Source organism: Oncorhynchus keta, chromosome 20 (genome assembly GCF_023373465.1).
Source record: "Oncorhynchus keta strain PuntledgeMale-10-30-2019 chromosome 20, Oket_V2, whole genome shotgun sequence".
In the NCBI taxonomy this organism is placed as follows: domain Eukaryota; kingdom Metazoa; phylum Chordata; class Actinopteri; order Salmoniformes; family Salmonidae; genus Oncorhynchus; species Oncorhynchus keta.
The window spans coordinates 22,620,376-22,648,220 of record NC_068440.1 but is presented as its reverse complement, the minus strand read 5'-3'; the positions used below and the strand labels follow the sequence as shown (position 1 = coordinate 22,648,220).

At 44.0% G+C, this 27,845-nt stretch overlaps 1 protein-coding gene across 3 annotated transcripts in view; it reads right to left on the bottom strand.

Annotated features, from left to right (window-relative positions):
* The window catches only part of LOC118399567 (protein FAM83H), a 41,122-nt gene extending 14,594 nt beyond the window's left edge, over positions 1 to 26,528 (bottom strand). For all 3 annotated transcript variants that reach the window (XR_008072904.1, XR_008072905.1, XM_035795745.2), the window contains exons 1-4: positions 26,216 to 26,528; positions 10,178 to 10,334; positions 9,949 to 10,083; positions 3,089 to 3,286 (exon numbers count right to left, since the gene is read on the bottom strand). Coding sequence is in view for 1 of the 3 variants with exons in the window: in XM_035795745.2 (XP_035651638.1) it covers positions 3,089 to 3,286; positions 9,949 to 10,083; positions 10,178 to 10,300 (456 nt within the window). In the remaining 2 variants the exon portion in view is untranslated. The remainder of the gene's footprint in view (positions 1 to 3,088; positions 3,287 to 9,948; positions 10,084 to 10,177; positions 10,335 to 26,215) is intronic.
* Between the last annotated feature and the right edge of the window lie 1,317 nt (positions 26,529 to 27,845).

Genomic DNA, 27,845 nt, shown 5'->3' with positions numbered 1-27,845 from the left:
ATTGCAACTGCTCGGCATCCGACAGAGGGGAGTGTGTACGGCCCAGTATAACACCGTGGCCAAACTCCCTGCCATCCAGGACCTCTATACCAGACTCCAGCAACCCAAGTCATGGACTCTTCTCTCTGCTACCACACTGCAAGCAGTACCAGAGTGCCAAATCTGGGACCAAAAGGCACCTGAACAGCTTCTACCCCCAAGCCATAAGACTGATGAACAGTTAATCAAATGGCCACCTGGACTATTTACATTGACCCCTTTATTATTTATTTGTCTTATCTGAATTGTTCTGCACTTAGTCTCCTTCACACACACTCACACTCTAACACTCACACACACATGCTCACACACACACATGCTCACACACATACACACACACACTGATGGCACACACACTCCCACAGACACATTTTCACACTTCACATATGCTCCTGCTACTCTGTTAATTATCAATTCTTATAAGTCACTTTTACCCCTACCCACATGTACATAATGTATTACCTCAACTACCTTGTACCCCTGCACATTGACTTGGTACTGGTACTCCTTGTATATAGCATCGTTTTTGTTTTTATTGTGTTAGTATTTCTTTTTTTATTCAGCAAATATTTTTCATACTTTTTAACTCTGAATTGTTTGGAATAGGCTCACCTGTCACGCCCTGACCTTAGTATTCTTTGTTTTTCTTATTATTTTGGTTAAGTCAGGGTGTGACATGGGTGACATTGTCTATTATAGGGTGCTTGTACTGTCTAGGGTTTTTTGTAGATTTATGGGGTTGTTTCCATCTCGGTGTTTATGTAAGTCTATGGTTGCCTAGAGTGGTTCTCAATTAGAGGCAGGTGTTTATCGTGGTCTCTGATTGGGAACCATATTTAGGCAGCCATATTCTTTGGATATTTTGTGGGTGAGTGTTTCCTGTGTCAGTGTTTATAATATAATAATAATATATGCCATTTAGCTGACGCTTTTATCCAAAGCGACTTACAGTCATGTGTGCATACATTCTACGTATGTTTGTGCCCCACGGGACTGTTTCGTTTTCCATTTCACTTTGTTATTTTGTATTTGTATCATGTTCAGTCTTTTCTATTAAAACATGGACACTTACCACACTGCGTATTGGTCCGATCCTTGCTACACCTCTTCAGACGAAGAGGAGGAAATCCGTTACAGAATCACCCACCAACCAAGGACCAAGAGGCGTGGTTACGGGCAGCAGCAGCAACAGCGAACACAAGACTCCTGGACTTGGGAGGAGATATTAGACGGCAAGGGACCATGGGAACAGCCGGGTGAATATCGCCATCCCAAGGCAGAGCTGGAGGCAGCGAAGGCAGAGAGGCGCAGGTATGAGGAGGCAGTAGGGCAGCGCGGCTGGAAGCCCGAGAGGCAGCCCCAAAAATTTATTGGGGGGGCACACAGGGAGTGTGGCGAAGCCAGGTAGGAGACCTGCGCCAACTTCCTGTGCTTACCGGAGAGAGAGAGAGAGAGGGACCGGGCAGGCACCGTGTTATGCGGTGGAGCGCACAGTTTCCCCAGTGCGGGTGCATAACCCGGTGCGGTACATTCCAGCTCCGCGTATCGGCCGGGCTAGAGTGGGCATCAAGCCAGATGCCATGAAGCCGGCTTTACGCATCTGGTCTCCAGTGCGCCTTCTCGGGCCGGCGTACATGGCACCAGCCTTACGCATGGTGTCACCGGTTCACCAGCACAGCCCAGTGCGGCCTATTCCACCTCGCCGCACTGGTCGGGCTATGGGGAGCATCCAACCAGGTAAGGCTGGGCAGGCTCGGTGCTCAAGAGCTCCAGTGCGCCTGCACGGTCGGGTCTATCCAGTGCTACCTCCACGCACCAGCCCTCCGGTGTCAGCCCCCCGCACCAGGCTGTCTCTGAGTCTTTTGCCTATAGGTGCTCCCGCCTGTCCAGCGCTGCTAGAGCCTTCCTCCTCTCCAGCGCCGCCAGAGTCTCCCATCTGTCCTGAGCCGCTAGATTCTCCCGTCTGTCCTGAGCCGCTAGAGTCTCCCGTCTGTCCTGAGCCGCTAGAGTCTCCCGTCTGTCCTGAGCCGCTAGAGTCTCCCGTCTGTCCTGAGCCGCCAGTCTGTCCTGAGCCATCAGGAGCTGCCAGAGCCGTCGGCCAGCCAGGAGCTGCCAGAGCCGTCGGCCAGCCAGGAGCTGCCAGAGCCGTTGGCCAGCCAGGAGCTGCCAGAGCCGCCAGCCAGGAGCAGCCAGAGCCGTCAGTCAGTCCGGAGCTGCCCCTCAGTCCAGTGGGGCCCTTTAGTAGCTTTGCCAGTCCTAGGTTGGCGGCGAGGCTCGCCGTTCCTAGGAGGCCACAAAAGTGGACTAAGACTATGGTGGAGTGGGGTCCACGTCCAGCACCCGAGCCACCGCCGTGAAAGAGGCCCACCCAGACCCTCCCCTTTAGATTAGGTTTTTGCGGCCGGAGTCCGCACCTTTGTGGGGGAGGTACTGTCACGCCCTGACCTTAGTATTCTTTGTTTTCTTTATTATTTTGGTTAGGTCAGGGTGTGACATGGGTGATATATGTGTTTTTGTCTATTATAGGGTGTTTGTACTGTCTAGGGTTTTTTGTCGATTTATGGGATTGTTTCCATCTAGGTGTTTATGTAAGTCTATGGTTGCCTAGATTGGTTCTCAATTAGAGGCAGGTGTTTATCGTTGTCTCTGATTGGGAACCATATTTAGGCAGCCATATTCTTTTGTGGGTGAGTGTTTCCTGTGTCAGTGTTTGTGCCACACGGGACTGTTTAGTTTCCATTTCACTTCGTTATTTTGTATCATGTTCAGTCTTTTCTATTAAAACATGGACACTTACCACGCTGCGTATTGGTCCGATCCTTGATACACCTCTTCAGACAAAGAAGAGGAAATCCGTTACATCGCCTTTCACAGCAATGTCAACACCTGTTGTGTTCGGCGCATGTGACCAATACAATGTCATTTGACATACGGTACACTTCCCGTTTACACCACTTAGACCTGAACAGGTGTGTGTGTATGTGCCTCTGTAAGTGCTGTGTGTGAGTCTGTGTGAATGTACATCCCTTCTTCCGGCCCCTCCACTTACGTGCTGTGCATTCTTGATGAGTCGTCTGGCCTGCTCCTTGATGCTTGGCATGTCGGGCTCGCTGGGGTTGACCAGGGTCGTGACCTCGGTGGGGCCGATAAAGCTGTGCGCCTGGAGGGGCCAGCCCAGGTCCAACCCTGGGGCTGCTGTGTCAGAGTGCATCGGCCAGTAGGTGTCAGACGAGCCGTCAGCGTCTGCCTGGGGGAATAAGAGCAGGCTGTTAACTATATTTACACTATGACAACAGGAAAATATGAATATACACTACCGGTCAAAAGCTTTAGAACACCTACTCATCCAAGGGTTTTTCTTTATTTTACTATTTTCTACATTGTAGAATAGTGAAGACATCAAAATTATGAAATAACACATATGGAACTCTGCAATTTCTGAGGCTGGTAACTCTAATGAACTTATCCTTTCCAGCAGAGGTAACTCTAATGAATGTATCCTCTGCAGCAGAGGTAACTCTAATGAACTTATCCTCTGCAGCAGAGGTAACTCTAATGAACTTATCCTCTGCAGCAGAGATAACTCTAATGAACGTATCCTCTGCAGCAGAGGTAACTCTAATGAACCTATCCTCTGCAGCAGAGGTAACTCTAATGAACTTATCCTCTGCAGCAGAGGTAACTCTAATGAACTTGTCCTCTGCAGCAGAGGTAACTCTAATGAACTTATCCTCTGCAGCGGAGGCAACTCTAATGAACTTATCCTCTGCAGCAGAGGTAACTCTAATGAACTTATCCTCTGCAGCGGAGGCAACTCTAATGAACTTATCCACATTTACATTTACATTTACATTTAAGTCATTTAGCAGACGCTCTTATCCAGAGCGACTTACAAATTGGTGCATACACCTTATGACAACCAGTGGAACAGCCACTTGCATCTAAATCTTGTTGGGGGTGAGAAGGGGGGTGAGAAGGATTACTTACCCTTACTTACCCTATCCTAGGTATTCCTTGAAGAGGTGGGGTTTCAGGTGTCTCCGGAAGGTGGTGATTGACTCCGCTGTCCTGGCGTCGTGAGGGAGTTTGTTCCACCATTGGGGGGCCAGAGCAGCGAACAGTTTTGACTGGGCTGAGCGGGAACTGTACTTCCTCAGTGGTAGGGAGGCGAGCAGGCCAGAGGTGGATGAACGCAGTGCCCTTGTTTGGGTGTAGGGCCTGATCAGAGCCTGGAGGTACTGAGGTGCCGTTCCCCTCACAGCTCCGTAGGCGAGGTAACTCTGGGTCTTCCATTCCTGTGGCGGTCCTCGCGAGAGCCAGTTTCATCATAGTGCTTGATGGTTTTTGCGACTGCACTTGAAGAAACTTTCAAACCTCTTGAAATGTTCCGTATTGACTGACCTTCATGTCTTAAAGTAATGATGGACTGTCATTTTCTCTTTGCTTATTTGAGGTGTTCTTGCCATATGGACTTGGTCTTTTACCAAATAGGGCTGTATACCCCCCCACCTTGTCACAACACAACCGATTGGCTCAAATGCATTAAGATGGAAATAAATTAACTTTAAAGAAGGCACATCTTTTTTTCCTTAAAAAAAAAAATATATTTTTAACTAGGCAAGTTAAGAATAAATTCTTATTTACAATGATGGCCTACCCTGGCCAAACTCTCCCATAACCTGTGCGTCACCCTATGGGACTCCCGATCACAGCCGGTTGTGATACGGCCCGGGATCAAACTAGGGTCTGTAGTGACGCCTCTAGCACTGAGATGCAGAGCCTTAGGCCGCTGCGCCATTCGGGGGCACAAATGAATTGAAATGCATTCGAGGTGACTACCTCATAGGGTTGCACATTCTGGGGAATATTCAGAGGTGGAAACTTTCCGTGGGAATTAACAGGAATATATGGGAATTAATGGGAATTAAAGGAAATATATGCAAATGATTATTAATACCATTTAAATGTGGCGCTGAAGAGGATGGCTGCCGTTTTACATACCCGTAATCAATTGTGCTATTTTGTTCGTTTTTTTGCAATGTTTGTAACTTATTTTTAACTTATTTTGTGCATAATGTTGCTGCTACTGTCTCATATGACCGAAAATAAATTCTGGACATCAGAACAGCGATTACTCACCACTAACTGGAAAGAAGCTTTTTCTTTAACGAGTCAGACGAGAAAGAGAGACTGCTCTCCCGGGAACAGGCCCAGATCCACATCATTTACGTGAAGAAAAGACAAGAGGAAAAGAAGATGCAGATCAGGCTGCCTTTTGAGAATCAGTAGGCGAGTGAGTAAACTCCCATTTCCATCTATTCTACTTGCTAACATGCAATCATTGTAAAATAAAATGGATGGCCTACGATTACGATTGCCCTACCAACGGGCGATTAAGAACTGTAATATCATATGTTTCACCGAGTCGTGGCTGAATGACGACACAGACAATATAGAGCTAGAGGGATTTCCAATGCAAAGGCAGAACAGAGAAGCTACGTCTGGTAAGATGAGTGGTGGGGATGTGTGTCTTTTTGTCAATAACAGCTGGTGTGCAATGTATAATATTAAAGAAGTCTCAAGGTATTGCTCGCCTGAGGTAGAGTACCTTACGATAAGCTGTAGACCACACTATCTACCAAGAGAGTTCTCATCTACATTATTCGTAGCTGTCTATTTACCACCACAGACCAATGCTGGCACCAAGACCTCACTCAACCAACTGTATAAGGCCATAAGCAAACATGAAAATTATCGCCCAGAAGCGGCACTTCTAGTGGCTGGGGACTATAATGCAGTCAAACTTATATCAGTTTTACCAAATTTTTACCAGCATGTCACATGTGCAACCAAAGGGGAAAAGAACTCTAGACCGCCTTTACTCCACAGACAGAGATGCATACAAAGCTCTCCCCCGCTCTCCATTTGGCAAATCCGACCCATAATTCTATCCTCCTGATTCCTGCTTACAAGCAAAAACTAAAGCAGGAAGAACCAGTGACTGGCTCAATATGGAAGTGGTCAGATGTTGCAGATGCTACATTACAGGACTGTTTTGCTAGCACAGACTGGAATTCTTCCAATGGCATTGAGTAGTATACCACCTCAGTAATCGGCTTCATCAATGAGTGATCAATGAGTGCATCGACGACATCGTCACAAGTGACCGTACGTACATATCAAATCAAAGTTAATTTGTCATGTGTTCCGAATACAACAGGTGTAGGTAGACCTTACAGTGAAATGCCTTATGGCTTAGGGATAAAAGCTGTTGAGAAGCCTTTTGGTCCTAGACTTGGCTCTCCGGTAACGCTTGCCATGTGGTAGCAGAGAGAACAGTCTATGACTGGGATGGCTGGGGTCTTTGACAATTTTTAGGGCCTTCCTCTACTCTCGATGTTCCAGTGGAGCAGGTTGAGAGTTTCAAGTTCCTTGGTGTCCGCATCACCAACGATCTATCATGGTCCAAACCCACCAGGACAGTCGTGAAGAGGGCACGACAAAACCTTTCCCCCTCAGGAGACTGAAAAGATTTGGCATGGGTCCTCAGATCCTCAAAAGGTTCTACAGCTGCACCATCGAGAGCATCATGTCCAGTTTCATCACCGCCTGGTATGGCAACTGCTTTGGCATCTGACCGTAAGGCACTACAGAGGGTAGTGCGTACAGCCCAGTACATCACTGGGGCCAAGCTTCCTGCAATCCAGGACCTATATAATAGGCGGTGTCAGAGGAAAGCCCATAAAACTGTCAAAGACTCCAGTCACCCAAGTCATAGACTGTTTTCTCTGCTACCGCACGGCAAGTAGTACCAGAGTGCCAAGTCTAGGACCAAAAGGCTCCTTAACAGCTTCTACGCCCAAGCCATAATACTGCTGAACAATTAATCAAATGGCCACCGGACTATTTACATTGACCCCCCATTTGTTTTTACACTGCTGCTACTCGCTGTTTATTATCTATGCATAGTCACTTCACCCCTACCAACATCTACAAATGATCTCTAACCTGTACCCCCTCACACTGACTCATTACCGGTGCCCCCTGTATATAGCCTCGTTATTGTTATGTTATTGTGTTACTTTTTATATTTTTTACTTTAGTTTATTTGGTAAATATTTTCTTAAATCTTCTTGAACTGCACTGTTGGTTAAGGGCTTATAGGTAAGGATTTCACGTCAAGGTCTACACTTGTTGTATTCTGCGCACGTGATAAATAATGTTTAATTTGATTTTTTTAAATTGGATATATTTACCATATCATATGGAGACAGAAAAATAAACTTTTACCTTAAGTAAAAGTAGACATAATTGCAAATGATTAAATCCTTCCAATAGAAAAAAACAAAAACAATTTAGTTTAAATAAATGAGTTGACTCTTCACATGGGATGATTTCACTGAACAACAAAAGGGAATATTGAATGATCCCCAATGATCCACCGCATCTCCAAAAAACGTTTTCAACTATCATCTGTAAAATGATAGTCTAGAAACTAAAGCTTTGGTTGTCTTCCTCTCAGGCTTCCATGTCTTCTCCCTGGACCTTCTCAATGTCCACCTCTTGAACATCAGACTCTGAGGCCTCATCTTCACTGTCACTTTCAAACCTTGTCGAGGATGGCTCGTTGTCAGGCTCAAAAAGCCTCAAATTTGCCCAGATGGCCACCAATTCCCCTCCAGGAGACTGTCAAACATGATGACAACACCACCCCAACAGCTGTTGCTGGGCAGCTTCAATGTGGTGCTCTTAGGTAGATTGCTGCTATAATTTGATGACCCGTTACATACCAAACCATTTCCTTGGCTCTCTTGTAGAGTGTATCCATTGTTTTCAGTGCCTTTATTGTCCTTGAGGAGCAAACTCAATGCATGAGCAGCACAGCCAGGACTCCTCCACTTTAGACTAAGCAGACTTCATGTTCGCAGCATTGTCTGTCACCAGTGCAAATACCTTCTGTGGTCCAAGGTCATTGAGGACTGCCTTCAGCTCATCTGCAATGTAGAGACTGGTGTGTCTGTTGTCACTTGTGTCTGTGCTCTTGTAGAATACTGTTTGAGGGGTGGAGATGATGTAGTTAATTATTCTTTGCCCACGAACATTCAACCCCCCATCAGAGATGATTGCAATACAGTCTGCTTTCTCTATGATTTGCTTGACCTTCACTTGAATTCTGTTGAACTCCAGCAAATGAGTAGGTAAGGCATGTCTGGTTGGAGGGGTGTATGCTGGGCGAAGAACATTCAGAAATCTCTTCTACACTTAGAGGTGAACCAGTTGCATACACAGCTCGAGCAAGACATTCATCAGCATTTCTCTGACTACGTTCCTCCATTGAGTCAAAAAAACTTCTGATTCCAGGAGGACCATGAGCTGTTGCTATCAATGAGGTGTCTGATTAATAATTTTCACCTTGAATAGAAGTAGAGGGACTTTTGCCAGAGGTTGCTTGTTGTGAGCGCTGAGGGAACTTTAAGCACTTGGTCAGATGATTCTGCATCTTTGTTGCATTCTTCACATATGATTTGGCACAGTATTTGCAAATATACACAGCTTTTCCTTCTACATTAGCTGCAGTGAAATGTCTCCACACATCAGATAGTGTCCGTGTCATTTTCCTGTAAAGATTAGAAAAAAAGGAGTAAAAAAACAACAAATACAATTCCATGTACAGATAAATAGTTAAGCAGTTAGATTAAACAACTCCTTTGTGAGATAAATGTTTTAAAATTAAACATGCATGGAAACAGGTGAACTAACACTCCTCAGTTAGCAGACTCAAGCAAGCTAAAACCCACATGGTAGCACATGGTAGCAAAAACTAACTAGCAGAACAAGTTAGAAATAATTTATACACACTTTGCTGTAGGCTACTATTTACTAGTTAACAAAAAAATCATGTATGTCATATAAAATATATTCACCCCAACCTATTGGAATCAAAACTTACCAGAACTCATGTAGTCCTTGGCTCAGACAGTGTAGTAGTGTGGGCTCAATAGCATCTCATTAGTGTGCAAGATCTTGAGTCAGCTGTACATGTGATGGAAGGATGCACTGTGCATGCAGAGGGTTGAAATTCCATTGAATTGGGGATAGTTTAACCAAAATATGCCACATTATGTGTGTCCCACAAAAGGAAACACCGTGCACCTGGCAACCTTGGTTAGCGTGCACTGCGCCCGGCCCGCCACAGGAGTCACTGGTGCGCGATGAGACAAGGATATCCCTACTGGCCAAATCCTCCCTAACCCGGACGACACTAGGCCAATTGTGCGTCGCACCACAGACCTCCCGGTCACGGCCGGTTATGACAGGGCCTGGGCGCGAACCCAGAGTCTCTGGCGTTGCAGTACAGCGCCCTTAACCACTGTGCCACCCGGGAGGCCATTGGCTAAATTTTTTGATGAATTTAAGATAAATTTCCCAAATTCTAGGGCTTAACTTCCAATGGAAAATTTCCGGATTAATTCCGGAAATTTACAGCAAAGTTTCCGGCCCTTTGGTTGAGAGGATGCCAAGAGTGTGCATAGCTGTCACTTAGGCAAACAGTGGCTATTTGAAGAATCTCAAATATAACATTTATTTTTGATTTGTTAAACACTTCTTTTGGTTACTAGATGATTCCATGTGTTATTTCATAGTTTTGATGTCTTCACTATTATGTAGAAAATAGTCCAAATAAAGAAAAACCCTTGAATGAGTAAGTGTTCTAAAACCTTTGACCGGTAGTTTTGACAATAGTATACAATAGTATACAATAGTCTCCATCTCTATTTTAGTGACATCAATTAATTAATCACTCAATCAAATCATTTGCAGACTCCTGTCACCTGAAAACACACATTTTTACTATGATGCCTTCATGTAGCTCAGACTGTCATAAATCATTATCATTATTAACGCTACCTCATGATAGGGCAGCTCCGGTACGTTCGAGGTCGGGGCCTGGTTGGGTGTCTGGATCGTGGTCTTGATGTGTTCGATTTCCGGTTGACAGAGAAAGCTGACCACATCTGCTTTCTGAAGAAATTCATAGTAGCCCTGGAGAGAGAGTACACACACTGAGTTCACACACAAACACACACACGGGTATGCACGCCACACACACACATATACACACACATTCCTCCTGTACCTGTAGGTCTGTCTCCACCAGAGCATCAATGGCGAGACGGTATTCTTCTCTGTAGTGGGGGGGCAGGAAGTTAGGGTCCAGGGGGTTGTCCCCGATGTCCGAACTCTGGGACCGGTGGGCCATGATGGGGTCGGGGTTAGGGGGAAGGGACTCAAACCTTTCGGAGAAAAATGTAAACATTATTTTTTTGCAGATAGATTGTAGCTTCCATCATTTTTTACTTGATTTAGTAAGGTTCCTCTTATAGTGATAGAGTACCCTAAACAAAGATGTGTATTCATGTGACAGAGCAAACACCTTTCCTAAAACAATATGTTGCCTAGTGTATACCAACATAACACCAAAGATAGTACAGTATGAAGATATGCAAAAACTGCTTCTCCAATAGAAATCCCTGATCACACTTGTAGGCGATGTCCTGGTGACATTGGCTAGCATGCGCAGAAACACATCATTAGGTCTAACTGTCATGTTGCGCTGAACTATGCATGTGCAGGCTGGCACTCCGTTGTTTTGGAGAAAAAAAATGTACATGCCAGTTTGTCACTTTCACGATGTTGTAGTAATGACTGGTTCAGCTACTTAAGAGATTGGCTCCAATCTACTGCCATTAGATTTCGACAAAATTAACAACTACGGACACATTTTTCACTTCTCCCATTGACCTGCAAACTCCGGTCTGGTCTGTCGAGTCTGCTTCGCAACGAATTCCAGGAAGTGTCAATGGTTGCGCCTCTGGGGAAAACTCTATGATAACACTCTCTATCAAAAAGCGGCACACAAAAACCCATGTTGTACCCAGAGAGGGGCAGGTAGAGAGAAATAGATTATAAAGAGAGCAATGGGTCGTAGGATAGAGATAGGGTGAGAGAGACACAGGGCAAGATAGAGAGAGAGGGCGAAAGCATTCCCTCCCACATATGCCCCCCTAGGCACAACTACAACAACATAACCAACAAAAATGTGTCACAACTCCTGCAGCTCTGTCGCACACTGGGTATGTACTAGAGGTCGACCGATTAACCGGAATGGCCGTTTAATTAGGGCCGATTTCAAGTTTTCATAACAGTCGGAAATCGGTATTTTTGGGCGCCGATTTGCCAAATTATTTTTTATTTTACCATTATTTAACTAGGCAAGTCAGTTAAGAACACATTCTTATTTTCAATGACGGCCTAGGAACGGTGGGTTAACTGCTTCGTTCGGGGGCAGAACGACAGATTTTCACCATGTCAGCTCGGGGGAACCAATCTTGCAACCTTACAGTTAACTAGTCCAACGCAATAACGACCTGCCTCTCTCTCGTTGCACCCCACAAGGAGACTGCCTGTTACGCGAATGCAATAAGCCAAGGTAAGTTGCTAGCTAGCATTAAACTTATCTTATAAAAAACAATCAATCATAATCACTAGTTAACTACACATGGTTGATGATATTACTAGATATTATCAAGTGTGTCCTAATCTGACTGAGTATACAAGCATACAAGTATCTAAGTATCTGACTGAGCAGTGGTAGGCAGAAGCAGGCGTGTAAACATTCATTCAAACAGCACTTTTGTGCGTTTTGCCAGCAGCTCTTCGTTGTGCATTGCGCTGTTTATGACTTCAAGCCTATCAACTCCCGAGATGAGGCTGGTGTAACCAAATTTAAATGGCTGGCTAGTTAGCGCGCGCTAATAGCGTTTCAAACCTCACTCGCTCTGAGCCTTCTAGTAGTTGTTCCCCTTGCTCTGCATGGGTAACACTGCTTCGATGGTGGCTGTTGTCGTTGTGTTGCTGGTTCGAGCCCAGGGAGGAGCGAGGAGAGGGATGGAAGCCATACTGTTACACTGGCAATACTATTACACTGGCAATACTAAAGTGCCTATAAGAAGATCTAATAGTCAAAGGTTAATGAAATACAAATGGTATAGAGGGAAATAGTCCTATAATAACTACAACCTAAAACTTCTTACCTGGGAATATTGAAGACTCATGTTAAAAGGAACCACCAGCTTTCATATGTTCTCATGTTCTGAGCAAGGAACTGAAACGTTAGCTTTCTTACATAGCACATATTGCACTTTTACTTTCTTCTCCAACACTTTGTTTTTGTATTATTTAAACCAAATTGAACATGTTTCATTATTTACTTGAGGCTAAATAGATTTGATTGATGTATCATATTAAGTTAAAATAAGTGTTCATTCACTATTGTTGTACTTGTCATTATTACAAATAAATAAATAAAAATTGTCCAATTAATCGGTATCGGCTTTTTTGGTCCTCCAATAATTGGTCGACCTCTAGTATGTACATAGTCATTGGTAGGCTTTGAGGGGACTCCTATGGTAGGTCATCTCTTGGCAGTAGTACTGTAGACTACTTTATCACTGACCTAAACCCAGAGTCTCTCAGAGCGTTCACAGTCAACCCACTGATCAGATCACAGCAAAATCACAGTCTACTTGAACAGAGCAATACTCAATCATGAGGCATCAAAGCCAAAGGAACTGAATAATATAAAAAAATGCTACAGATGGAAGGAATGTAGTGTGGAAACCTACCAAATAACTATGAGAAAACAGAACACAGAAGAAAATTAACAACAATGGCAAATTGTTTGATGAAGAATGCAAAAACCTAAGAAAGAAATTGAGAAACATATCCAACCAAAAACATAGAGACCCAGAAAACCTTAGTCTACGCCTTCACTATGGTGAATCACAAAAACAATACAGAAATACACTATGGAAAAAGAAGGAACAGCACGTCAGAAATCAGCTCAATGTAAATGAAGAATCCATAGACTCTCACCACTTCTGGGAAAATTGGAAAACACTAAACAACAAACAACACGAATAATTATCTAACCAAAATGCAGATGTATGAGTAAACCGCTTCTCCAATCGTTTTGGTCATATAACAAAGAATAAAGAGAAAAAACATATACATGATCAAATACAAATCTTAGAATCAACTATTAAAGACTACAAGATCCCACTGTATTCTCCAATTACATTGAATGAACTACAGGACAAAATACAAACCCTCCAACCCAAAAAGACCATTGGTGTTGATTGATGGTATCCTCAATGAAATTATAAAATATACAGACAACAAACTCCAATTGGCTATACTTAACATCATCCTTAGCTCTGGCATCTAACCCCAATATTTGGAAGCAAGAACTGATCACCCCAATCTACAAAAGAGGAGACAAATTTGACCCCAATAACTACGCATCAACAGCAACCTCGGGGAAATCCTCTTGATTATCATCAACAGTAGACTCGTACATTTCCTCAGTGAAAACAATGTACTGAGCAAATGTTAAATTGTCTTTTTACCAAATTACCGTACGACAGACCAAGTACTCCCCCTGCACACCCTAATTGACAAACAAACTAACTAACCAAAACAAAGGCAAAGTCTTTTCATGCTTTGTTGATTTCAAAAAAGCTTTTGACTAAATTTGACATGAGGGTCTGCTATACAAATTGATGGAAAGTGGTGTTGGGGGAAAAACATACATCATTATAAAATCCATGTACACAAACAACAAGTGTGTGGTTCAAATTGGCAAAAAACACACATTTCTTTCCAAAGGGCCGTGGGGTGAGACAGGGATGCTGATTAGCCCCACCCTTTTCAACATACAGTTTATTTCGGAAAAATACATACACTTAGGTTGGAGTCATTAAAACTAGTTTTTCAACCACTCCACAAAATTCTTGTTAACAAACTATAGTTTTAGCAAGTTGGACATCTACTTTGTGCATGACACAAGTAATTTTTCCAACAATTGTTTACAGACAGATTATTTCACTTATAATTCAGTGTATCACAATTCCGGTGGGTCAAAAGTTTACATACGCTAAGTTGACTGTGCCTTTAAACAGCTTGGAAAATTCCAGAAAATTATGTCATGGCTTTAGAAGATTCTGATAGGCTAATTGACATCATATGAGTCAATTGGTGGTGTACCTGTGGATGTATTTCAAGACCAGCCTTCAAAAGCAGTGCCTCTTTGCTTGACATCATGGGATTTTTTTTAAAGAGTCCAGGAAACAAATGTAGTCCTCCACAAGTCTGGTTCATCCTTGGGAGCAATTTCAAAATGCCTGAAGGTACCACGTTCATCTGTACTAACAATAGTATGCAAGTATAAACACCATGGGACCACGCAGCCGTCATATCGCTCAGGAAGGAGACACATTCTGTCTCCTAGAGATTAATGTACTTTGTGCGAAAAGTGCAAATCAATCCCAGAACAACTGCAAAGGACCTTGTGAAGATGCTGGAGGACACAGGTACAAAAGTATCTATATCCACAGTAAAACAAGTCCTATACCGACATAACTTGAAAGGCCTCTCAGCAAGAAAGAAGCCACTGCTCCAAAACCGCCATAAAAAAGCCAGACTACGGTTTGCCACTGCACATGGGGACAAAGATCATACTTTTTTGAGAAATGTCCTCTGGTCTGATGAAAAAAACTAGAACTGTTTGGCCATAATGACCATTGTTATGTTTGAAGGAAAAAGGGGGAGGCTTGCAAGCCGAAGAACACCATCCCGACTGTGAAGCATGGGGGTGGCAGCATCATGTTGTGGGGGTGCTTTGCTGCAGGAGGGACTGGTGCACTTCACAAAATAGATGGCATCATGAGGGAGAAAAATGATGTGGATATATTGAAGCAATATCTCAAGACATCAGTCAGGAAGTTAAAGCTTGGTCGCAAATGGGTCTTCCAAATGGACAATGACCCCAAGCACACTTCCAAAGTTGTGGCAAAATGGCTTAAGGACAACAAAGTCAAGGTATTGGATTGGCCATCAAAATGCCCTGACCTCTCCCGGGTGGCGCAGTAGTTAAGGGCGCTGTACTGCAGCGCCAGCTGTGCCACCAGAGACTCTGGGTTCGTGCCCCGGCTCTGTCGTAACCGGCCGCGACCGGGAGGTCCGTGAGGCGACGCACAATTGGCCTAGTGTCGTCCGGGTTAGGGAGGGTTTGGCCGGTAGGGATATCCTTGTCTCATCGCGCACCAGCGACTCCTGTGGCGGGCTGGGCGCAGTGCACGCTAACCAAGGTTGCCAGGTGCACGGTGTTTCCTCCGACACATTGGTGCGGCTGGCTTCCGGGTTGGATGTGCGCTGTGTTAAGAAGTAGTGTGGCTTGTTTGAGTTGTGTATTGGAGGACGCATGACTTTCAACCTTCGTCTCTCCCGAGCCCGTACGGGAGTTGTAGCGATGAGACAAGATAGTAGCTACTAACAATTGGATACCAAGAAATTGGGGAGAAAATAAGTAAAATTCACACACAAAAAAAAAACATTTAAATGCCCTGACCTCAATCCCATAGAAAATTTGTGGGCAGAACTGAAAAAGCGTGTGTGAGCAAGGAGGCCTATAAACCTGAATACGTTACATCAGCTCTGTCAGGAGGAAATGGCCAAAATTCACCAACCTGTTGTGGGAAGCTTGTGGAAGGCTACGCAAAACGTTTGACCCAAGTTAAACAATTTAAAGGCAATGCTACCAAATACTAATTGAGTGTATGTAAACTTCTGACCCACTGGGAATGTGATGAAAGAAATAAAAGCTGAAATAAATAATTATCTCTACTATTATTCTGATTTCACATTCTTAAAATAAAGTGGTGATCCTAACTGACCTAAAACAGGAAATTTTGAAAAACAATATATTTGGCTACGGTGTATGTAAACTTCCGACTTCAACTGTATATATCAATGAACTTGAGAGAGCACTAGAACAATCTGCAGCACCCGGCCTCACCCTACTAGAATCTGAAGTCAAATGTCTACTGTTGTCTACAAATGTCTACTGTAGGGCCTACAGCAGCACTTAGATATTCTGCACAGATTCTGTCAGACCTGGGCCCTGACAGACCTGGGCCCTGACAGACCTGGGCCCTGACAGACCTGGGCCCTGACAGACCTGGGCCCTGACAGACCTGGGCCCTGACAGACCTGGGCCCTGTCAGACCTGGGCCCTGACAGTAAATCTCAGTAAGACCAAAATAATGATGTTCCAAAAAAAAGTCCAGTCGCCAGGACCTCAAATACAAATTCCATCTAGATACCGTTGCCCAAGAGCACACAAAAAAAACTATACATAGCTTGGCCTAAACATCAGTGCCACAGGTAACTTCCACAAAGCTGTGAATGAGCTGAGAGACTAGACAAGAAGAGACTTCTATGCCATCAAAAGGAACATAAATTTTGACATACCAATTAGATATCTGGCTAAAATACTTGAATCAGTTATAGACCCCATTGCCCTTGATGGTTGTGAGGTCTGGGGTCCGCTCACCAACCAAGAATTCACAAAATTGGACAAACACCAAATTGAGACTCTGCATGCAGATTCCTGCAAAAATATATTCTGGGTACAACGTAAAACACCAAATAATGCATGCAGAGCAGAATTAGGCCGATACGAAATACGGAGAGAGAGAGAGAGAGAGAGAGAGAGAGGGAGAGAGAGAGAGAGAACTCTTAGTGACGGTGCACTCAGGTAGACATGCTGACTAGATCAAGACGATCAACATAATTCAGGTATTGTTGTTGAGTCATTGACAACTGGTGTAACGAGTACATACTTTACATTAACAAACACACACCTGTCTACTGTAACACATATGCACAAGATTGAACAGAAATTACAGACAACAACAGGATGTAGTTATTAATATGACAGTAAATACTGATATTTAGCATGGCAATGCCATTATGATACAGATGATTCATCGAATATTAAATCAGGTCGGGATTAAAAAAGAGAGACAGACAGAAAGATATACAGAGAGAGAGATACAGAGAGAAAGAAGGAAAGAGAGAGAGATCTGTGTAGACAGGTTCATCCATAGTTGTGTTGAGTAAACACGTCTTACAGGTGTGTCCGGCTGTAGGTACAGATGTAGGATCTTCATTTGAGCCCGTTTTCGTAATGGCAGAAAACATTCAAAGCGCTACTTGAATTTGTGGGTGTCCCTGACCTAAGTTCTCTCAAGTTTGGGCCAACTAGAAAGTTGAAGTAACACTTGACCGAAAATTTAAGTAAACTAAAAGGCTGTGGAACCAGTTACTGAATAATAATTTGTTGAATCAACTAGATGTTGTTTTTTTACAGTGCCTGTCTGGGGTAAATACATGTGCTGTTACATATTACAGTGCAATTGCATGTTTATTTGTTCACATCAACCAACTGAAAACACTGCTAAGAGTGTTCCACATGCTGAAACAGTACATGGTATATGGAGACTGGGAATATCTGAACTTACACCATATTCCTTATGCTGCACGCTATATAGGGAGGCATTTACTGGGTATGATCTGAACATGAGTCTGAACATGTCAACTAGACAGGAAGTGTTTTTACCTGTTTGCTCACATCACCATGAAAACCTGCAGCCTGTGACTGACTTATTAGCCTGTAGGCTTGACAGACTGACTGTGTTGCTCAATTGGTAGAACATGGCGCTTGCAACGCCAGGGCTGTGGGTTCGGTTCCCATGGGGAACCAATACAAAAAATGTGTGAACTCACTACTGTAAGTTGCTCTGGATAAGAGTGTAAAATATGTGGGTGTGAATGTGTGTTAACCCTACAAATAGCAGTGTTGGATGATTTGGAAAGCCATAGTAAATCTATCAACATTATAATAATACTTTTAGGAAAAATATTTATCTTTAACGTACAATCTGTGGATACTATGCAATTGGAGAAGTTCAAAGTTCATGTGAGACAGCACAGTTAAAATATATGGTGCGTGGAAATCAAAAGGGGGTGGTCTACAGAGATAGGTGGGATGGGCTGAGGGAAGCAGAGGGCTGGGTTTAAAATGCTTATTACCGGTAATAGTTATTACTGAAAACAATATATAAATGTCCAAGTACTAACTATCCAAAAGATTGTGTGTGTGTATATACTGTATATACACTACATGACAAAAGTATGTGGACATCGCCTCGTCGCACATCTCATTCCAAAATCAAGGGCATTAATATGACCTTGGTCCTACCTTTGTTCGTATAACTGCCTCCACACTTCTGGGAAGGCTTTCCACTAGATGTTGGAACATTCCTGTAGGGACTTGCTTTCATTCAGCCACAAGACCATTAGTTAGGTCGGGCACTGATGTTGTGCGATTAGGCCTGGCTCGCAGTCGATGTTCAAATTCATCCCAAAAATGTTTGATGGGGTTGAGGTCAGGGCTGTGTGCAGGCCAGTCAATTTCTTCAAAAAACATTTCTGTATGGACCTTGCTTGGTGCCTTGAGGGCATGTTCATGTTGAAATAGGAAAGGGCCTTACCCAAACTGTTGACACAAAGTTGGAAGCACAGAATCGTCTAGAATGGCATTGTATGCTGTAGTGTTAAGATTTCCCTTCACTGGAACTAAGGGGCCTAGCCCAAACCATGAAAAACAGCCCCAGACCATTATTCCCCCTCCACCAAACTTTACAGTTGGCAAATAGCGTTTTTTACTGGCATCCGCCAAACCCAAATTTGTCCTTCGTACTGCCAATTGGTGAAGCGTGATTCATCACTCCACATAATGCCTTTCCACTGCTCCAGAGTCCAATGGTGGCAAGCTTTACACCACTTCAGCCGACACTTGGCATTGCGCATGGCGATCTTAGCCTTGTGTGCGGCTGCTTGGCCATGGAAACCCATTTCATGACGCTCCCGACGAACAGTTCTTGTGTTGACATTCCTTCCAGAGGCAGTTTTTAACTAGGTAGTGAGTGTTACAACCCAGGACAGACAATTTATACACGCTATGTTCTTCAGCACTCGCCGGTCCTGTTCTAAAAGCTTGTGCGGCCTACCACTTTGTGGCTGAGCCGTTGTTGCTCCTAGACGTTTCCACTTCACAATAACATCACTTACATTTGACCAGGGCAACTCAAGCTAGGCAGAACTGACTTGTTGGAAAGGTGGCATCCTATGACGGTGTTACGTTGACCTCACTGAGCACTTCAGTAAGACCATTCTACTGCCAATGTCTGTCTATGGAGATTGCATGGCTGTTTGATCGATTATATACACCTGTCCGCAATGGGTGTGGCTGATATAGCCCGAATCCACTAATTTAAAAGGGTCCACATACTTTTGTATGTATATTAAATATATAAATACAGTTAAGTGGGAAGTGGGAAGTGGGAAGTTTACATACACTTAGGTTGGAGTCATTAAAGCTAATTTTTCAACCACTCCACAAATGTCTTGTTAAAAAACTATAGTTTTGGCAAGTTGGTTAGGACATCTACTTTGTGCATGACACAAGTAATTTTTCTAACAATTGTTTACAGACAGATTATTTCACTTAGAATTCACTGTATCAGCGCAGTGGTTAAGGGCACTGTACTGCAGGGCCAGCTGTGCCATCAGAGACTCTGGGTTCGTGCCCAGGCTCTGTCGTAACAGGCCGCGACCGGGAGGTCCATGGGGCGACGCACAATTGGCCTAGCATCATCCGGGTTAGGGAGGGCTTGGTCGGTAGGGATGTCCTTGTCTCATCGCGCACCAGCGACTCCTGTGGCGGGCCGGGCGCAGTGCACGCTAGCCAAGGTTGCACGGTGTTTCCTCTGACACATTGGTGCGGCTGGCTTCCGGGTTGGATGCGCACTGTGTTAAGAAGCAGTGCGGCTAGGTTGGGTTGTGTATCGGAGGACGCATGACTTTCAACCTTCGTCTTTCCCGAGCCCGTACGGGAGTTGTAGCGATGAGACAAGATAGTAGCTACTACAACAATTGGACACCACGAAAAAGGGGTAAAAATTTAAAAAATATATATATAAAAATTTTAAATAACAAAATTAATTCACTGTATCACAATTCCAGTGGGTCAGAAGTTTACAAACACTAAGTTGGAAAATTCCAGAAAATGATGTCATGGTTTTAGAAGCTTCTGATAGGCTAATTGACATAATTTGGAGGTGTACCTGTGGATGTATTTCAAGGCCTACCTTCAAACTCAGTGCCTCTTTGCTTGACATCATGGAAAAATCTAAAGAAATCAGCCAAGATCTAAAAAAATATATATATTTGTAGACCTCCACAAGTCTTGTTCATCCTTGGGAGCAATTTCAATAGTACGCAAGTATAAACACCATGGGACCACGCAGCTGTCCTACTGCTCAGGAAGGAGACACGTTCTGTCTCCAAGAGATGAACGCACTTTGGTGTGAAAAGTGCAAATCAATCCCAGAACAATAGCAAAGGACCTTGTGAAGATGCTGCAGGAAACAGGTACAAAAGTATCTATATCCACAGTAAAATGAGTCCTATATCGACATAACCTGAAAGGCCGCTCAGCAAGGAAGAAGCTACTGCTCCAAAACCGCCATAAAAAAGGCAGACTATGGTTTGCAACTGCATATGGGGACAAAGATTGTACTTTTTGGAGAAATGTCCTCTGGTCTGATGAAGCAAAAATAGAATTTGGCCATAATGACCATCGTTATGTTTGGAGGAAAAAGGGGGAGGCTTGCAAGCCGAAGAACAGCATCCCAACCTTGAAGCACGGAGGTGGCAGCATCATGTTGTGGGGGTGCTTTGCTGAAGGAGGGACTGGTGGACTTCAGACAATAGATGGCTTCATGAGGAAGAAAAAGTATGTGGATATATTGAAGCAACATCTCAAGACATCAGTTCAATCTTGGTTGCAAATGTGTCTTCCAAATGGACAATGACCCCAAGCATACTTCCAAAGTTGTGGCAAAATGGCTTAAGGACAACAAAGTCAACGTATTGGAGTGGCCATCACAACGCCCTGACCTGCAAAGAAACCACTACTAATGGACACCAATAATAAGAAGAGACTTGCTTGGGCCAAGAAACAAGAGCAATTGACATTAGACCGGTGGAAATATGTCCTTTTGTCTGATGAGTCCAAATCTGGTGACACTGTCTGTGATATATTTAGAATTAAAGGCACACTTTAGAACTGGCTTCAAACATCCGCTAGACCATGGTGCTTGCCACGGAGCTTAAGGCCCTACACCCAAACAAGGGCACTGGCCTCCACCTCTGGCCTGCTCGCCTCCCTACCACTGGGAAGTGCACCCGCTCAGCCCAGTCAAAACTAACCAGCATGGCTACACCACAGCATTCTGCCTAGTGACATGCCATCCCATCTTTAGATGTTTGCACTTTGTAGTGGGAATATCAAATTTGTTTTATCATTTGTTTTTCAACAGGACAATGACCCAAAACACACCTCCAGGCTGTGTAAGGGCTATTTGACAAAGAAGGAGAGTGATGGAGTGCTGCATCAGATGACCTGGCCTCCACAATCACTTCAACCCAATTGACATGTTTTGAGATGAGCCGGACCGCAGAGTGAAGGAAAAGCAGCCAACAAGTGCTCAGCATATGTGGGAACTCCTTCAAGACTATTGGAAAAGCATTCCTCATGAAGCTGGTTGAGAGAATGCCAAGAGTGTGCAAAGCTGTCATCAAGGCAAAGGGTGGCTATTTGAATAATCTAGCATCTAAAATATATTTTGATTTGTTGAACACTTTTTGGTTACTACATGATTCCATCCGTGTTATTTCATAGTATTGATATCTTCACTATTATTCTACAATGTAGGAAATAGTACAAATAAAGAAAAACCCTTGAATGAGTAGGTGTGTCCAAACTTTTGACTGGTACTGTATGTAAAATGTGTGTAAAATGTTTATGTAACAAAAAACCTTTGTCCTCCAAAGAAGATGCGAGATGGTGGAGGTCTAAGTCGCTCTGGATAAGAGCGTCTATTAAAATGTGGGTGTGCATCTGGGTGTGTGGGTGAGTGGAAGGGTTGTTTTGTAGCACACCTAGAGCTATAGGTAACCATAGTAACCAGTTACGTTATAGCCCTGCCAACTGGATCAAAAGCTGGCTGTAGTTTACTCAGCAGCAGCACTGTGACTCGCCTGCTAATCAAGACTGCTAGCCTACGGCTAACATGCTACATCCTGCACAGTGACTGTCTGTTGGCTAACGCTACCCACAGGCCTCGCCTGCATGAGTCTGTGCTCCAAGGATAACATTACCTCAAGGCATTAAATAGTCCTACTCTCAAATCACAGGATGTCTTTGTCATATTTGGTTAAGACCTGCACTAACCTATCCTCTGAGGTAAGTTGTTAGATCAGAGTGAGAGAGTAACTGTACAGGTGGGGTTACTCACCCTGACCTGAAGGCAGGTAGAAATTACACAACAAACACTACACCTGAGATATCTTCCACAAGCTGTCTGTGTGTTTACGTGTGTGCTCATTGGGTTGAGATTGGGTTAAGCCAATCACATGCTGTTTTACTGGAACGAGGGGCACACTGGTTTACAGACAGAGGAATGACAACATCCAGTGCTGACAGTGTCTGATGTACCTGTCTAACAAGACACATTCACACACGGAACATCTATTTGTTTGTTGTGGCAACAACAACTTTTTACCTCAAGTGGTGACACAGGATTAATGACAGGAACTGTGTGTGTGTGTGTGTGTGTGTGCGCGTGTGTGTGTGTCTGCATGTGTATGCGCACGTGTGTTTGTTATGTGTTTCTCAGAAAAGGGCAGGACTGTTTTAAAGGCAGCAAACAGAATGGGTTTGAAGCCATAAACCACTTCAGGAGGATTTAAGAACCAAACCTCCACTCCAGGCTATATAGTTATATCTATCATCACTGTCTGACTCAGAGTTGCCGAACCAATGCTTGTTCATTCAACGTTCCGACCAGTCATTCCCAGCATTCCTGTGTGAACTTTGGGAGAGAGGGGGACAGAGGAAAATAGAGAGAGCAAGAGGGGGAGGGAGAGGGAATGATAGAGGGGGCAAGAGGGGGAGGGAGAGGGAATGATAGAGGGGGCAAGAAGAGGGGGAGGGAGAGGGAATGATAGAGGGGGCAAGGGAGAAAAGGCAGGAGAAAGAAAAAGAGAGAGGAGGATTGATAGAGATAGAGGGAGGGAGCATGATAGGGAGTGAGGGATAGAGAGGGAATTAAAGAGAGAGGCAGAGGGAACATTTGTCTCTGTCTCAACACGTGAACAAGTAACTGAGGCTGTGTTTACACAGGCAGCCCAATTCTGATATTTTCTGCACTAATTGTTCTTTTGACGAATCAGATCACCTCTGCAAAAGATCTGACGTGAAAATATCTTATGTGATCGGTTAAAAGACCAATTGGTGCAGAAAATATATGAATTGGACTGCCTGTGCAAACAGAGGTAGACCAATCAGATCCGCTATGAAAAATATTGATGTGATTGGTCAAAAGACAAATTAGTAGAAAAAATATTTGAATTGGGTGAACACAGCGTGAGGAGACAGAACCTGTACGATCACACACACACACACACACACACACACACACACACACACACACACACACACACACACACAAACACGCCTCACTAAACAAACACACAGATTGATCCTGCATACCGATTCAGGTGGATTCCACAGTTAGTCGTTTAAATAGGTCAGTGAGAATAGTACAGGGCGAGAGAGAGAGAAGGGGGAAGGGTACCTGTCCTTCTCTATATCATCACTGGCACTCACACGGGCAGATCTGAAATGACACCCTATTCCCATCGTAATTCACATAGGGCTCTGTCAAAAAGTAGTGCACTTCATAGGGAATTAGAGTGTAATTTGAGACACGGAAAGAAGTACATCTACCTGTCCTGTATCATCAGGACATCATCACTGTCTGACTGAAAAGACAACAGCACCACATACAGTACAATGACTCAAGGTCAGATACTACAAGTACACAAAGGGATAGAATGAATTCTCGTAAGCACGAGAACGCACACGGATAGACATTGACCCTTATTAAGACAATGCAAACAAAGGGTGCAGCCATGACAGCATAATGGTCTAACAGGAAAACATGAACACACACACACAAACAAACAAATGTGCTATTCCAATCTGCAAATCTACTATTTTGTAATATAAAGACTGAAAACTTAGATGTGAAGGTTGGTCATTAAGTTTACAAGTGTGTAGGTTGTACATATTCTAGAGTTAATGTTGTATGGTATAGAAGTTATGATTCAGAGGCCAAAGCACATACATACATATATTAAAGCGACTGAGGGGGAGCAGTCTGCTGAAGCGAGGTTTGAACCAGCAACTCTATGCTTGTGGGGCAAGTTTTTTGTTTTTATTTCACCTTTATTTTACCAGGTAGGCTAGTTGAGAACAAGATAAAGCAAAGCAGTGCGACACAAACAACACAGTGTTACAGGTGGAATAAACAAACATACAGTCAATAATACAATAGAAAAAGTATATATACAGTGTGTGCAAATAAGGTAGGATAAGGGAGGTAAGGCAATAAATAGACCATAGTGGCGAAATAATTACAATATAGCAATTAAACAGTAGAGTGATTGATGTGCAGAAGATGAGTATGCAAGTAGAGACACTGGGGTGCAAAGGAGCAAAATAAATAACAGTATGGGGATGAGGTAGTTTGATGGGCTATTTACAGATGGGCTATGTACAGGTGCAGTGATCTGTGAGCTGCTCTGACAGCTGGTGCTTAAAGCTAGTGAGGGAGATATGAGTCTCCAGCTTCAGTGATGTTTGCAGTTTTTTCCAGTCATTGGCAGAAGAGAACTGGAAGGAAAGGCAGCCGAAGGAGTAATTGGCTTTGGGGTTGACCAGTGAAATATACCTGCTGGAGCGCGTGCTACTGGTGGGTGCTGCTATGGTGACCAGTGAGCTGAGATAAGGCGGGACTTTACCTAGCAAAGACTTATAGATGACCTGGAGCCAGTGGGTTTGGCGATGAATATGAAGCGAGGGTCAGCCAACGAGAGCATACAGGTCGCAGTGGTGGGTAGTATGTGGGGCTTTGGTGACAAAACGGATGGCACTGTAATAGACTGCATCCAATTTGCTGAGTAGAGTGTTAGAGGCTGTTTTGTAAATTACATTAAGTCAAGGATCGGTAGGATAGTCAGTTTTACGAGGATATGTCTGGCAGCATGAGTGAAGGATGCTTTGTTTTGCGAAATATGAAGCTGATTCTAGATTTAATTTGGGATTGGAGATGCTTAATGTGAGTCTGGAAGGCGAGTTTACAGTCTAATCAGACACCTAGTTATTTGTAGTTGTCCACACATTCTAAGTCAGAACTGTCCAGAGTAGTGATGCTGAACAGGCGGGCGGGCAGGTGTGGGCAGCGATCGGTTGAAGAGCATGCATTTAGTTTTACTTGCATTTAAGAGCAGTTGGAGGCCACGGAAGGAGAGTTGTTTGGCATTGTGGGATTCTAAATGGTCAGTGATCTGTTTGTTAACTTGTACACTACCACCTGCGCCCTAAAAGGTCGGCCCCCTGGGCAAAAGCCGAAGCCGTAGTAAACACACACACAAACACACACACAGAGAAAGTAGTAGGCTGACATACAGGAAGGCTAAAGTAGACCTATTATCTGACATGGACCAAAGTCTCAGTCAGATACAAAGCAGAACATCTGTACTCAGCATACACACACACACACACCTTCTGTATGGTAATTTACAAGACATAGGACTTTGATTATCAATCGACTTTAGTCCAACTATGTAGTCTACATTATTAGATAACACGACATACAACATATTGTCCTGTTTATGCACAAGAATATGTAGGTTATAATACAGAAGTTTCTTTGTGTGTATGTGCATTTATGTAAATTAATTGAAGACTGCCAAGCAAGTCTAGCAGAGTTTCTATTGGTTGGCAGCTTTCAATGAAACCAGACGTTATTGCAGAGTTATTACTAGAGAAGCCTAATCCAACAGTGATCGCGATAGGTACTGTAGGCTATAGAACTACTGGTAACATTTGACTGCTTCAAGGTTCAAAGTGCTATTTCATTCTCTTGTTATAGTATAGGCTACATACACTGAGTTACATATATATTATTGCAATAGGCTAATTTATAGAAGGCACGGAGAGATCACCTGGATAGATTATCACTTGAATAGATGTACCTGTTTCAGAGAGAGTTGTTATGGACATAATGATTCAGTCTCTTACCCTCAAGTGGGCATCAACCTGTAGACTACCTTGTCTTTTTTTGCTAGAACCGCGGTGTATGGCCGTATATCCCTTCCGCGATACTGCCACTAGTGTTCCTCGGCTCGTCTGTGTATTACATTCCTTTCTCCCGTTGGGACTCCACCCTATCCGATCAAAACGCCCAGGAACTCCACACGACTCAAGTCCGACCTGTCTGCGTCTGCTAAACCTACCTCTTTGCCTGCGCTCTTCCACACCGCGGGGAGATAAAACAGGGAAGAAGTTGAGTAACTCACTCCCTTTCCTCCCTCCCAACTCCTCCTATTATCACTGCTGTTAAAGCTGACAGTTGAAAAGTATTGGAAGTTGACTGGTAGCATATTTCAAAAACTGTTACCACAGAGTTTCTAAAACCAGAGCCACAACATCGCAAGACTTCCGGGAACGCGCGCTAAACCGACCAAGCATACCAGATAGGGGTTTGGGTTTTTAGAAGTCAATGAGAGAAGTGAAAATGTCTTCCTGAGTTCTTAATTTTCTCGAAATCTAAAGGCACAACCTATATTCGAGCCAATGTCTTAAATCGTTGAACATGATCTTAAAGTGACACTGACACGTTTTCATTTTCCTGAAAAACAACTTTATATTGATTTGACGGCCTGCACATGCGCAGTTCGGCGTGAGGCGACACCCGATGACGTGTTTCTGCGCATGAGCATAGCTAGCCAACGTCGCCATGACATCGCCGACAAGCGTTTTCGGGAATATCCATTGGAGAAGCAGTTTCTGCCTATCTTAATACTGTACTATCTTTGCTATTACCACCTCCCCCCTCTCTCTGTCGCTCTCTGTTGCCCCCTCTCCACCAGTGAGCTGTAGCATGGTTTGTGCTACTACCCAGTGTGCACCCCTCTCTCTCATTCTCCCCTTATTTTTTGTCTATCCTCTCCCTCGTTCTCTCCTTTTCTTTATGTCTCTCTCTCTCTAAACTGCGGACAGGGAAGTCTGAGAGATAGAGCTCTTGTTTCTTCATGACATTTACATTTACATTTAAGTCATTTAGCAGACGTTCTTATCCAGAGTGACTTACAAATTGGTGCATTCACCTTATGACATCCAGTAGAACAGTCACTTTACAATAGTGCATCTAAATCTTAAAGGGGGGTGAGAAGGATTACTTATCCTATCCTAGGTATTCCTTAAAGAGGTGGGGTTTCAGGTGTCTCCGGAAGGTGGTGATTGACTCCGCTGTCCTGGCGTCGTGAGGGAGTTTGTTCCACCATTGGGGGCCAGAGCAGCGAACAGTTTTGACTGGGCTGAGCGGGAACTGTACTTCCTCAGTGGTAGGGAGGCGAGCAGGCCAGAGGTGGATGAACGCAGTGCCCTTGTTTGGGTGTAGGGCCTGATCAGAGCCTGGAGGTACTGAGGTGCCGTTCCCCTCACAGCTCCGTAGGCAAGCACCATGGTCTTGTAGCGGATGCGAGCTTCAACTGGAAGCCAGTGGAGAGAGCGGAGGAGCGGGGTGACGTGAGAGAACTTGGGAAGGTTGAACACCAGACGGGCTGCGGCGAGTGGACTACACGACTTTGCCATCCTTCATGCTGATTCAGCTGCATAGTGTTAACATAGCAAAGATGTCCATGTCTAC